This window comes from Liolophura sinensis, chromosome 6 (assembly GCF_032854445.1).
Source record: "Liolophura sinensis isolate JHLJ2023 chromosome 6, CUHK_Ljap_v2, whole genome shotgun sequence".
Classification (NCBI taxonomy): Eukaryota; Metazoa; Mollusca; class Polyplacophora; order Chitonida; family Chitonidae; genus Liolophura; species Liolophura sinensis.
Window position 1 is genome coordinate 33,613,050 of NC_088300.1, and position 14,632 is coordinate 33,627,681.

Consider the following 14,632-nt stretch of genomic DNA (forward strand, 5'->3'; position numbering starts at 1 on the left):
TCGCTCGATTTGTGGCGAGAACCATGGAACCTTTGGAAGTCTGAGAAATACGGAGAGGTGTTGCAAAATTGCCATAACAATAGCCTGCAATTTGTGAGGAGGCAATTGCGAAGAGAGCTAGCTTTGTTGTAAACTACAATGAGATTGTCTTGATTACACAGGAAAAGCGTCAACCGTCAACTGATTACCAGATTACACCGACATGGGCTGGACGACAAGGCCCTATACGCTTACTCCAGCAGGTATCGGCGTTGGGACGTTACTGAAATTCGGGATTTTGTGTTGCAGTTTTTGTCTTCAAACTGTGGATAGTAGGGTGTTCATGAAACAGCTGAGTGCGACACCGGCTGACACGAAGTATGGTCGCGTCCGAGGACGACTGGTGGAGTTTCCCAACCGTCACCTTCGGCCGGTCGAGGCTTATTTTGGATTACAATACGCTTCTTTATTGAAGGGTAGTTTAAGATTCATGCCACCGACGAGTCCGACGGAAAAGTGGAAAGGGGTAAGGGTGGCGTTAAAACACAGGCCGGTGTGCCCGCAGAAGATAGTGGAGGATGCGGAGCTAAAGAAAAAGTATCCTCAGGTGGTCGCTGAACAACTGGCCCGACTGACACCGTTCGTGAGAGAACAAACAGAGGATTGTCTCACACTCAATCTTTACGTTCCCACACCAGGTAGGTTTAGTTTTCATATCAATCACTCCCCGTTTCCCCCTCCGCCGTAGGCCTATTATAATTTGTACTCGGATAGCTACAGATTTTAGCCTCACTACCCCTGTTATATTACTCCGTGGGCTATTGATCTGCAATTATTCCGCCTGGCGTTTGATGTCAAGGGTAGTCAAGGCTAGCTCTTGGGCTGATGGAAAGAACACATATATGCTGCTTTCAGTTAAGGGAAGAACGTCGAGTGACTGGGCTTATCAGAAATGATGTATGGGAGAGTGATTCGTCTCCCGCTATGTTGGGGGTCGACTTTATCTGTACTGGGCAAGAGGAAAAATTACACGGCACTCTTATCAAAGCCCATCTATCTCCGAACTTGTTGGGGCAAGAGGCGAAAAAACAAGAAAAAATCATTATAAGCAAGTCAGCAAATATGTGAATTGGCTCCTCGGTTTAAAAGCCCTCATACACCCTGTTACTGGTTCTAAACTGCATGAGTGGGCATCGCTTAGACGCAGGCCGGAGCACTGGCAACGCAAAGCCCACCAAAGAGTGTTCCCAGATATGTAACCTGCTAACAAGATCTGAAGGGATAGCAACGGCGTTATGATTCTGAAGATATAAACAGATTTCAGCACCTAATCAGTGAATTTTACTGTCCATGGCCTTAGCGTTTGCTTAAATTCATAGTGCGACTCTGTCACTGAATTACCCCGTCTTTGATGTTCGATGCCATTCCCACAGCTACATCCGATAACTATATTGTTAACTACAATTGTCTCGGCCTAAAGCAAGCAAAACCAATTCTTTTTAAGCCGAAGTGGTATCGCACTTTGATCTTATCTTATGTGCCAAATGCCATAATACCTGAATTTTTTTTGTAATCAAGCTTCATTCAGGTCCGACTGGCATATATAGAGCAATTACCTAACATTGCCGGAGTCTGGTGTTTGTTAATTATCAACAGTTCGATTTTCTGATTATCCGTTCAAATATAAAAGTCGCCCCGGTCGAAAGTTTCAGTCCGACAAATATGCGCATGAATAAAGAGGCTATGAGCAGAGTAACTGTTAGCGATATTCAGTAAATCCCTAGAGAGTAAACAGAAGCCGAGCAAACTTAAACACTGGGCTATAGAAATGATAACTGCTCGGAAGCTTGTGATAATCGATGTCTACTGGATCCTAGACGACCCTTAGACCGCGCGATCAGCACACCCAAGCTGTGCTTTCGTGAGAGTCTTCATTTGCACTCGTCATCCAAGAGGTTTGTGTGAATGTTTTCTGGTGGTAATAGATGACTTTGAGCCCCTAAGAATGGATACGGACGCGAAGCTCGAAAAAGGGCTTATAGTTGGCCACTTCATTAGGCTGTCGACATGACGCATCAGCGACAAGGACAGATGTTTAAGGAAACCAGGGAGCGAACCTTCCCCCCACCATTCCCCAAGCAACCTAACGGTCTCCAGAGATCTGCTTGCATCAATTCCGTACTTACGGTAGCTCGTCAACACACTTTTCTTGGTTAATGCTCTCTTCGCTTGCCTGTGCATGTATTCTTTTAACTGTAAATGGCCGGGTAACGATAATATAATATTGATTAGTTTTGTTCAATAAGAAGTACAACTGCACACTCAGGCTCAGATGCTATGTATACCGTGATGCTCAACTGCTCATAGATATACACAATCACAGGCCTGCCTAGTGTAACATCTGGTTTAAGCGTTTATGACCTAGACGTGTTCTTAAACATAACGATCTCGTTTATTGGAATTTGACTACTTTCCTACTCACCACCAACCCTCGTATCACCATCATTTGCGAGAATTCTGAAGTGGTAGTTACATGTATCGTTAGAAAGGTAACAGCATTAACCTTCTCAGTGTGTTGTGATTCGTATGCTTTGTTGGGACTGCAAAATCCTTTAACAATCTGAATCCAGCTGTATATACGAGTCTGCGACAGAACGGTAGCGTATGTGAAAATTTTAATGAAAATGTTCTGAGACAGCGGGGACCAACTTAGTTCATTGTAATCGACTTGAAATATCACTCCGCTAGAGGAATGAATTCGTGCTACTAAAAAAAAATCACACTGTATATGTATTTACACCAAATGACTCCTGATCGTCAATTGTTAAGTACGACGTAAAACTCTAAGAATACATATATACATATCTAGCCAGACAGACGTGTGCATGTACATGCAAGAGGTAATTACGTGTAGCCCTATTTCTGGTGTTGGTATGAGCACTAGTACTCTCGCCCAGTAGGGTCATTTAGCAATATGTAGTATCAAAAATATACACTGGACAGAGCGGCTGTAATGTTACTTTACTTGTACGGCATTATTCTCCGACCGAAACACGATTTTAGACTCTTATCAAGGGACTGAGAATACTGCTACTTAACTTATACTACAGTAACCACTAATCGCTAAAGGTTTAAACCTCTTACGAAAGAACTGAATATAATGTAATTGATAGCAACATATCCATTATACACAGAATAAATTGGATGGGCATCTATGCCAGGTGCGATATTTTTATTCAAGCATATATGCCTTTACATTTATTGCACCCTGTAAAGAAACCCGGTTAATTGATGGCACGAAGTACAATATCAGCCGTCAAGGTGTAAACTTCCAATTAACTGCAGCCGGCACAAAACAAAACAAAAAAAAAAAAGAAATACAATAAAATGTAAAATTGAAATTGTTTTATGTCTCGAACATGTGGTGTCCTCTGTACTTGATCTCAGACATACTCTTTTGTCAATCTAAGCATAATGCAGCCGTACTAGAAGCTGTATGTGTGCTCACAAAAAAGTCAGTCAAACACTGTCTACCGAGTTTTCATGGTGTGACGTCATTATGAGACATGTAATAATTTCAATTGGTTAACATTTTATTTGCTATCTATTCAGTCTGAAACAGCATGACAAATTATACCGTTATCATATGAACACACCCTTATTTGTTCAATTGTTACATTCTGTTCTGTTTCTCTTCATGATATCGTGTCGTCTGCTCGTCCAGTCATATTTGGCAACGTGCCAGTATACAGTAAAGTTCAAACCATGTAGCTATACCATCGTAAGTACATTTCGCTCAGCGCGCTATTGATACAATAGCTAACACGTGTACAGCGCCTATGTAACTCTAAGTGTTACTTAATGCAAATCAAGGTGGAAACTAGAAAATTACAATTACGTGTACGAACTACACAGTTAAAACATTGTCGCACGCCCACTATCATGGTGCGCCAGATGACACCGACTTTGCAACTCAAGGGTCGGGTGAGCTTTTATGCAATCTTATATGTTGGTTGTACTTCGCACCATTTATATATGAACAATTTCCATCAGACTGGATTTGAGTTTAACACCAAAACGCGCCTCAGTGGTACTGAAAATCCTGGCCATTGTATATATGGATTATTATATATTATAGGGTAGGGTTACTAGCAGTACCCAGATAGAGGAGTCACAACGCGAATTTTAGGCCTGCAGTTTCTGTCTGGCGCTGTTGTGTATGTTATCTTCTAGACTTGGTCAAACAGTCTTGGTGCAGTAAATGGAAAAAAAAATACAGATGAGCGATTCTACGTTAAAGTGGATGCAGATCTTCAAGCCTAAGTTACATGTATTGCAAAGGTTGTCCTTGTCTAGAAAAAAAATTTGCATATTAAGGACAGCTCAATAGGAGACAGAGGTTATACATTAAGAGGGCAGTTAAGAGGTCCCGACTTGGAGCTTACATGGATATGGATACAATAACTGGCTAAGGACTGTGCGCAAATTGATTACTGAGGGCGCGGGTGCGGCTTCAGCTCCAACTACTTTGTCTACGGATGCGATCGTTCACTTTCTTTTTAAGCCTAGGCACGTGAAATCTTCGCGATTTATAATGACTATAAAAGGGAACACCATAAATTAATTGTTCGCATACACTGAGTAGTAGTTTCGTTTACTGCCTGACTGACTTGACTTAACGGACGCAGAGAACAGACGCACCGGCTCGATTGACATTGCTTTAGACCGTCTTTGTCACGACAGAATCCCAGTTTTGGATTGATTATCATTGTGCTGGTCTGGGCAGGCAGTACGTTGGGTCACAGGGCCGAGCTGTCTGTTTTACTCAAACCAACATGGCTTTTATTTCTGGGCTCGCTTTCCATTGTCCATGTGCCATTGTTCCTGAAGACTGAAAGGACGTCGGTCGGCAATGGCTTTTTTCTGCTGTCTTGTCGCATTGTCTCCGCGGCGGTGGTATTTATAAACACCGGCCTGAACTGCTCGGCACCAATGACGCGGTCACGCGTAGAGATCTCGTCTCCATCGTCCGTCGTGGCCTTAAATTAGCTCTGCGCCATGCCGATTAGGGACGAAACGCTAAATGACTTTTAATTAGCTGTAATTTTGCGCCATTCGACCGACCCATCGACTTGTGCCTGTTATCGCGACCGTTGCTTTGTCTTTGTGAGATAGCCCCGTGCGTTGTGATACACAAATCGTGTCGCAGTGGCCTGTTGGGGATAGAAGGAAGCGCCTCTCGAAGCTAAGGCGCGAGGGGATAGTCCACGCAGAAAAGAGCCTTTTAGTTGATTGCATTCAACTCGTAAGCTCAACGATCGAAGAGCTCTGTGTGTTCATTTTGCTCCACTGTGGATACATGTATCTCCTCCACAAACGACGAGGGTAATTTAAGAGGTTTGTGAGAACTCGTTTGGACAGGGTAACTGTTTCACTGGCAACAAGGAAATGGACTTTTTATCGGTGTCCATGCCGAGCGATGTTTGCTTCGGCCTTCCCGGAGAATGTTTCGACACGTTGTTGGTTCAAACTATTCCATCTCAGCCCTGTGTTACCAGATAACTAAGGAGCTGGATTTTGGGTGCAGAACAGGACACGGGACGATCTTATATTCTCCATGGCCCGCTCCATAGCTCCATTAACTGATTTGAACTGAGCCCGTATCCCCCACGAAAACGCCACAGGAGCATACAAACCACTTTTACATAATCACTGGGGCCGATTTGTATTCCGAGAAGCCGGCAGTCGTCTAAGCCCAGCTAACTCGTTTATTGAATTCTGCTGACACATTTTCTCTCCCAAATTGAAGCGTTTGGTTTCCTTCATTTTTTCCTGGCTTGACGACATAAAGCAGACTTTAGGCCCGGCTAAACTCGGACAAGTTAAGTCGATCTTTGCAAATTTCTTGTCATTTTTGGGATGAACATTACAAACTTGTCTCAGCGGCTGTCTTCTAAGCAATCAAGGTACGAATATTTATTCTGGCAGATTTTTTATGCCGGCAGTTTTGGCAGTATTGGTCCCCAAACCGAGAATGCGGCAAAGTAATCCTTTACTAGAAGGAGTATATATAAAAAACGATGAGTTTTGTGATGAAGCAAACAAAAAAGCTTGAAATTTTTACTGACTAAATAATAATAAGAAAGCGTGTACATGAAGCTGGCAAAGCATTCTCGACCGTTTCAACAACAAAGTTATGAGATGAAATCTTGTTCATGTTTACATTTTCTCGTTAGGATTCGTAATATTCATGCCAGAACCGAGACACATTATCCGAAAAATTGAATATGTAATGTGTTCTCTAAGTGTCTTCTTGTGGCAGGGCGAGTCCATGCCGCCAAAGTGCTGCAGCCACTGAAGCATCTTACCAGAGACACCAGGCATTTCACTTCACTCAGTAACGTTATACTGACACCGGGCCAACCTGTTTTCCCGGCTCTAACCTCTTAGTGCTGAGTGCCAAACGATGCAGCAACAAGTACCATTTTTAAAATCTTTGATATGACCCGATAAGGTGTAGCCAGGTATAGCTACGCATTAATTTGTCAGAGAATAACGTACACCACATGTATAGAGACACAAACAAATATGCCTAATGCATACGTTATAATAATTCCTGCGTAACAGTAGTTCTGTAATATTAAGGTGAAAAAAACAGGTCTAAATATTAAAAGCTTTTTTTTTCGATATACATCTACGTGTCCTTTTGTATATGTAAACGTTAAATATCATCATGTGATTTATTAATGTATATACTTATTTTTTACTTAAGCACGAACTGTGTAACGCATGCTTTGATTTGTGGATGAGTGTTTTTATACATATTATGGACATGTAGAGCGGTTAGGTCCTGCAAGAACCCTGCGTATATCATAGTATACGTGTACACAACATCTTAGAAATTCTAACTTCAAAAGCGCCTTAAATCTTTATATGGCGCCTTGAGTCAAGTGCATCATTTATTTATGATCAGTCGATACATTTGAGATATTTATGGGCAGCATTTGGCGATCTTCCGATCTTTTTACAGATACTAATCTAGATTTTGCCGTTAGAAATTATTTTTCTTTCGCGATAAAAAAGGAATTAAAGTAACAAAAAAATTATAAAACGGAATAAGGCAAAACCGTTGCTTCCTTTGACAGTTATCATATTTGAATTTGTGAGAAACCGTGCTCGAGGACCTCATCTCCACGAGAAATTGATTTGGGAATGACACACTTGTTTTCCGTTATAAAATCCGCTATCATCTGCGCTTATCCAACTGAAAAAGTACTTAAGTACTTGTATTTCGGGTGGACCAGCCGAGGTCTTTTGAAGCAAGGTAATTCGACTAGTTCAAAATAACCTTTGTGTGATAAAAATTAATGATCCTTTGCCATTTTTGGAAAAGTGCAGAAAAATCAATAGGGATAAAGAACGCTTTCAATTAACCTTTGTCTGGTCAAATTCACTTATTTTTGCCTTTTGCTGCCGTAAACTTACCGTAAATAATGATTGTCTTGAGACGGCCGGGGAGTGGGGAGGTAAGCAAAGAGCCTTGTTACCCAAGAGAAATGACCCGTACACTTCGGTCTCAGTATGCTCCGAAGAAGACGAACACCCGCCAAGAATCCTTTCACTCGATGGCAAAAGGCCGCCATCCTGTTCACCGGAAGTCCCTCAACCATTTATATTTGAATTCCGCAGCAATCCTCCACCAGGTTTATAGCGGCAATTTTATGTCTCGATCCAGGCATTTGTCCTATACAAGTTGATAGGCGGAATAGAGTTTTCACGTATCGGGACGAAAATATAATTGTCAAATTCCATAAAAAAATCCCTTAAGTATGATAGCCCCCATATATATATATATATATATATATATATATATATATATATATATATATATATATATATATATATATATGCGTTTAAACATATGAACACCGTATACTCCATATTGACGTCTTTCTTCATGAGTGAAAATGTGAGTATTGTATATATAAAAAGTCATGCCTATTTAGAGGTACTTGTCATTTCCAACAGAACATGCTCTCTCGTAATTGTGTCGATATGGAGATATTTTAAAACTGCGAGGAAATCATATAACACAAACCCTTTACTTGCCCAAACGTAGCTAAAGGACATTGACAGGGGGAAAAGAAATGATGGAAATTAATAGTTGATCAAATTATAAAACATCAAGTAGTCATCTACATCCGGGCGTTACATGATTAAATCATAGTTTAATATCCTAATGTTGTATCCAGCGGGGGAAATATTAAAACATTACTGTTTATGTTTCTTGCCGTGGAAAAACTGTCTCAAGGTGTGTCGAGTAATAGCCTTAGCGAATTCGTGCGTGGACGACATGGCTGTGTAGTTTCAAGTATAATACTGTAACGGAATTATGTAACTGTAAGAATAATGCAGTTAGAACATATAATGCTGTGCCAACTTATGCCGCTATGCGCTTGTTACTTATGCTATTAATGGCACACTATCACACAGTGGTTTATCTTTCCAAAGGCTCAGTCCCTCAAGACGTGCCCTCGAGGTAACTCGTGCATTATGGTGAAATATGAAAGGAGAAAAGCTTACGCAAAACACATTATCTTAAGAAAAACATATTAGTGAATGGGGTTTATTAGATTTGGATCCCGTGTACTCAAACCGATGGAAATTATAATTCAGTTAGACAAGTGCTATCGGAAATATTGTAGTCTTGATAGAAGCTGGGAGGCTTGGCCTTGAGCTCGTTGTTCGCGGCTGGTGTATTCCGTCCGCCAGAGAGAAGATGAGTGGAGAATTTCAAGTCAGCGAGTTACGACGACTTTATTACATTTCTGTGTCATTTCTGCTGATATAACACGTTCCGATTGTAAAGTATTAATGATATTTGCTTGGCGTTCAGATGGCCATTAGCAAAATGAAATGTCTTCGGACGATTATGCAAAAGCCCTGATGCTTGTGGAACTTACCAGGGATTATTCGATTACTTTCTACCGGAGACTGCGTCGTATACCAATAGACCAGACGACATTGCATAAACTTTGAGTGCCCAATGTGACATAAGGAATAAGTCAAAGGCAAACGGCAACCAAACGGCCTGCAATAGAAATTGTACAGTATATGTCATCGCAACAGAGCACAGCGGAGAAAATGTAAGAGTAGTTGTACTTCTAGGGCAAGGAATAATATCACGCTATGGTGAAGCACAGGGTATAATCTGCTGCCGTGTAAGATAAAGGCGGAGAAGAAGATATTGGCTATCAAAAGCTCTATGTATATTTATACTCAAATTTCAGGTGGAATGCATACAGCGAAAGACTCGTTATACTATTAATATGACTGCATGATGATAACACAAAGCGAGCAGAAATTGCTGTTTCACAACACCGTTTCACAGAAACAAATACATTTATATACACATATATTAGGCAGTCACAAAGCCAGTCAGTTCTTGTGCTTTGCCTCACAACTCTTTTTGCGCAAAATGGTGATTTTGCCCATTTACAGAATGTTTTGCGTATGATTAGTATTTGGAAGAATGGTTCCATTTGACCCTCTCGTGGCAACCAGTTGAAGGTTTATGGAACAAGGCGAGTAAGTGTTGAATCTTTAGGTCAGTCTATGTCCAGGAAAGCAGCCAATAAATCCGTTGTTCGCAACTCGGTTGATGGCTTTTGTCACTTTACACGGCTGGCGGCGAGAGTTATCTGCTTTAACTCAAATCACATGCATCTCGATATAGGGTTGCCTCTTTAATTTATCTCGTCTCACAATAAACGTTTGTCTTTCTTTGGTTTATATCAATTAGCTACAGTAAACCATGCAGAGAACGGAAATTTATTGCGATGTAATTGAGATCTAGTGTTACATAGGATAACATAGTTATGGAAACTAAACACAAGTGGGCATCATTCATATTCATTCAACGTGCAGAATACTGTTCCCAGTCGTCACACCGGTATACAACATAACCATTATGGACACTACTGTCTATATATGCTCTGACCAATTCAATCATTATTTGTTTTATTTAACTGGACCGAGTATTATGCAACATTATATCAAAGGTTAAAAAGTTTCACCTAATTTACATCGGCTGTTAGGTTTATGTGTTTATTAGGAAAAAGTAGCTAGAACAAGCCACAACCACTTATTTTATTCTAGCACGTGACTTCATCGGTTAAAAGCCTATTGGTATAAGAGGCGATACCAGCCATCCAAGCAACTGACACTTATTACATAATGAATAGCTGGGCATACAGGTAACGGAGTCCAATATTTTATTTATACAGAAAGAAAAACTAGAATCGACGTGCTCTTTGTTTACCGAGCAGATGTATGTGCTGCAGGCATTTCTCCAGAAGAAATCAAAGCACTTAGAGAACCATATTTGCAGCTTTGAGCTCGTCCTATTTCTCTGGGCATCAACTGATGAAGAAAGGAGCTTTGCTCGACACACTTAAAATCCCAGCAAACAGCTAATAATATCATAACAGATCCATTATTGATGCAAAGCGCTGCGACAAACACAAAAACTTGCTGCCGAGCTATTCAAGTTGCCATCAGTGTTGTGAAGAATAACATTGCCCTTTCTTAACAAAGCGTTTTCTCTTGGAAAAGGTCTAATCTTCGGGGAAATACACGGGGCCTACACTACTACCAGTCATATGTGAGAATATATTTCCCAAGGGATGAGAATTTCTATTTTCTCAAAACAGCCTGCAGGCTCTAAATGTAACTTTTTAAAATATCATTTATTTTCGCCGCTGTTTCCATATTAGTAACATGCATACTGATTTTCATCTTTAGTTTGTATTTGCAGACCTAACAATCCTTAGGGTTTTTTTTGTCGACTTGGTTACGAGACAAGCACGAACTAAGCCATTGTGTGACATGTTATAGGCCGCCTTAACGTGATGAAATGATCAATAAATACATGAGTCTATTAATTAGTTAATCAATCAAGTTCTACAAGTGGCCTGATCAAGATTGGGATATTAAATCAGGATTCCACGTACACAAGTGCCACCTTGATTGGATAAATAGGGTTCACCACAATGGCAAAATCTGTTCCAGTCTACATTACATAAACGTGTACTCGCTGGGTATAACGTGTGTAAAGAGAGCAAGTCGCCAAGCTCAGGTAAATTCTATAGTCGCTATAGTTGTTGCGCCTGTCTTGTCAGCAGAGGAGTCTGTGATTCAACAGGGAGCATGGTCCAGTCATGTAACCACTTCAACGCGATACCCATGAGATTTTAAAATTGGTCCGCCCGTTGTCAGTATATACTGGCACTGAGTGGACGGCAGGGATTTTTGTCTGAGATGCTATAATTCAGTAAGGTTACAAGAAAAAAGCGCTAGGGCATATAACACAAATCATTCTGAAGACAACGATTAATAGGGACAAGGGATCGACCTTCCTATTGGTCCGCTTTAGTACTTTTTCTATAACAGGTGCACACAGTGTAACGAAAATAAATATCTGCACTTTTATGTATGTACACTTCAGTGTGTAAGACAGATGTAAATATTTTTTGTGTACCTCCAGTACACAAAAGCGTAGACCTTGTTACGTTTGTGAGTTACCTTTCGTGCGCAATTTATTTATGTTCTAAAAATGGTGTAATGTTATGTGTGGGATGCAAGCGATATGTGTACACAATCTTATACACGTTTAAAATGCACAATAATGGTACACATTAATGGGAACGTGCAAATTTAATGGAGCAATTTGTAGCATTGGCACACACCTTGTGTATGTGTATGGTAGACAATTAGTTTTATTTATATTTGCGAGCATAGTTGCCATATGTTCGTGAAAGACACAATACAGCACCCCATGAGGTTTCGTGTATATAACTTGCTTGGCATGGTTAATACCAAAAAAAAACAACAAAAAAAAAAAACAAATATAGACAAACACAACATCTGTTCTCGGGCATGTTACGAAAATTTCTGTACACTGTAAACTATTTAGGTTATAATCACAGTCACCCAATATTCACAACTGAGCAAATTCTGTTTTTACCATTATTGGAATGTTACCCAGATCGAGGAATGCAATAGGGATCGGATTTCTAAGACAAGGATTTCTGAGGATATTATGTATAGATCCTGCTGAACTCTGATTCCTCCTCACATTTGTCAACGGTAGACAATAAACCCAGACTTCATTCTAACATATTTCCCGTGTCAGTAAGGATTACACCATAAACTGGTTTCGTCCAGGAATCGTAAATCGTGCCTGCCTGGAGTCTATGCCATTGTCCTGATCCGCCTTGACCTGCAAAGATATTGCGATTTGCAACGGATATGATATGTCATAAAAGAACAAAGATGCAATCGCATAAGTATAAATTACTAAATTTAGTGTCAACAAAAATATATAGGTTAGGTGTTTATCAGATTTGACTTTATGGTGAAATTGCTTTAGCGCGATACATTTTTTTTTAATTTATCGACCCCAATGGATTCATCGAGGTATATCCATGCCTATAACTGAACAGAATTGGTCACACAGGACTATAAATATAACATATATAGTCTCGTGTGGTTTGGAGGAGGTCAAATATCCTCTAACAAGGTTAAATGGGTCGTTAAAGAAGATCTAGACCTATATTACTGTTCCGCTACTTTCAGCAAATAAGTCATTCGCATGGAATTCGCTATTATGGGTATATCGACTTTGTATTAGTGTTTTAACACCGATGGTGTATTTTTGAACATATACGTTTCTAAACCTTTTGGAGTGTCCGCAAATATTAAGCATTAACTTAAGACATGAAGTTGGGTGATTCCGACTTCCCTCCTGTCTGCGTTCACCGTAAACCCGTGCGAGTACACGGAGATTGCCTGTAATGTCCGGTTACAAAATAAAAGACAACACATAATAATTTTCTTTTCGGAAAGGGGTGGAAACAAATCTAATCGAGCCCAGTCACAGTGTTCTGCGATGTCGCCTCACTGGTACTGCATGGCCTTACGGCTAAAATGCAAGACACAGATCGCGTGATGACAGAAGAAACGTGTGACCTTGGGTTATAGAAATAACTCGCACCCGATTGGTTAAAATTGATAGCATGGCAGTGCTCTCGGATGTCTCCACGTGCTCGATTTTTCTTACTTTGATTGTCGATATCTTGGTTCAGCAATGTCCCAAATATTAAAATATATGCTTTTTAAACTTTATGTGGGATACTTTGCATGCGTGTATATATATATATATATATATATATATATATATATATATATATATATATATATATATATATATATATATATATATATTATTAGAATAATATATTTATATATATATATATATATATATATATATATATATATATATATATATATATATATATATATATATACACTTAGTCTTCCCTTCTTCTAATAACAATGCTTTTGTATGCAGAGTTGGGCCTCCATGGCCGCGCGGCGCAATGACATAGGTACCTTTCACCAATGTCGTATAAGTGAGTATTGCGAAGAACACTGATGAAATAAATCAAATAAATATGTGTGCAGCCGTCCTGCTTACGACGAGACTCGTTCGAAACACGACTTGTGTAATGAACAACCAGATTAAGTGCCAACCAAGCTCCTTAAAAACACGTTGCTGTGTAAATTAAGATTAGGACCAAATTGGATTATACATGCATTTCTCTGAACGTGAAACTAACTGGCTATTTGGAAAGAGTGGCTAATTTAATGAGATTTATTTACACATCATAGCATTCTGAATAGCACACGCACTAGACAAAATAGTTTCCGCGCTCCTAAAAAAAATCGTCACCGCTAATATCCCGGATGACGATGTTCTTGTTGTCCCTATCTAAGGATAGTGTTTTTGACTTTCTCAATTCTGAGGAATTGAATTTCCTTGCTTTATGTAGCTAGCCTTGCCTTGCCTTGAATTTCCTTGCTTTATGTAGCTAGCATTAAACTTTTTTTTGTAACCAGATCACGACAGCTTCTGTGCGTCACCGTAATGCATGTCTGTCGAATGTAGTAGGTGTAACACCCTTTTCATCAATTTTAACACTCTCCGTTTTAATGATTTTTAAACAACATCCGCGGTATAAAACAGCTCAGAACTCAAATTTAGTTACTCCATTATAATGTAAACTTCTTTCATGTTCATAACATTTTAGCGTTCGGTAAATCGCTGTCTCCGGTAATCAAAGAGTGTGTAATTCCAGAAAACGTAGGACTGGACAGTCAATAAAGCCCAGGAATTGCTAACCGGCACTTTCATTTGCACCATCGCGCCGCAGAAGAACGTGAAAGACGTCAACTGACCGCCTGGAGCGCGGCTTTCTGAAGGTCAAGAGATGCTCAAGCATGTACCGGCAAATCCGTGTTCCCTCTTCAGATAACCGTATGTCCTACCAGGTTGTCGCCACACAAAACTCGACGTCTCATAAAAATATATCAAAATAAATGATTGTAATTTCCGTCGTCGCGGTGTTGAAATTTGTTGCCCTGCGGTTGAAATTACTTCACGATAACTGCTGAGACACAAAGCTGTCTTGACCCTATAAAACCCTTCGCGCAACCTGGATGCTAATACCTTGATGCTGCGATTTTCATTACAAATGACTCGGTCGCTGCAGGCGAAGAAGCCCTTGTAAAGAGGGACTGTAAAGGTATTCAG

The 14,632-nt window shown here is 40.0% G+C and overlaps 1 protein-coding gene across 1 annotated transcript in view; it reads left to right on the forward strand.

The window, feature by feature from the left end:
• The first annotated feature begins 202 nt into the window (after positions 1–202).
• The window catches only part of LOC135467115 (neuroligin-4, X-linked-like), a 69,703-nt gene continuing 55,273 nt past the window's right edge, over positions 203–14,632 (forward strand). Inside the window, exon 1 of the mRNA XM_064744876.1 lies at positions 203–677. Coding sequence (XP_064600946.1) covers positions 203–677 — 475 coding nt within the window. The remainder of the gene's footprint in view (positions 678–14,632) is intronic.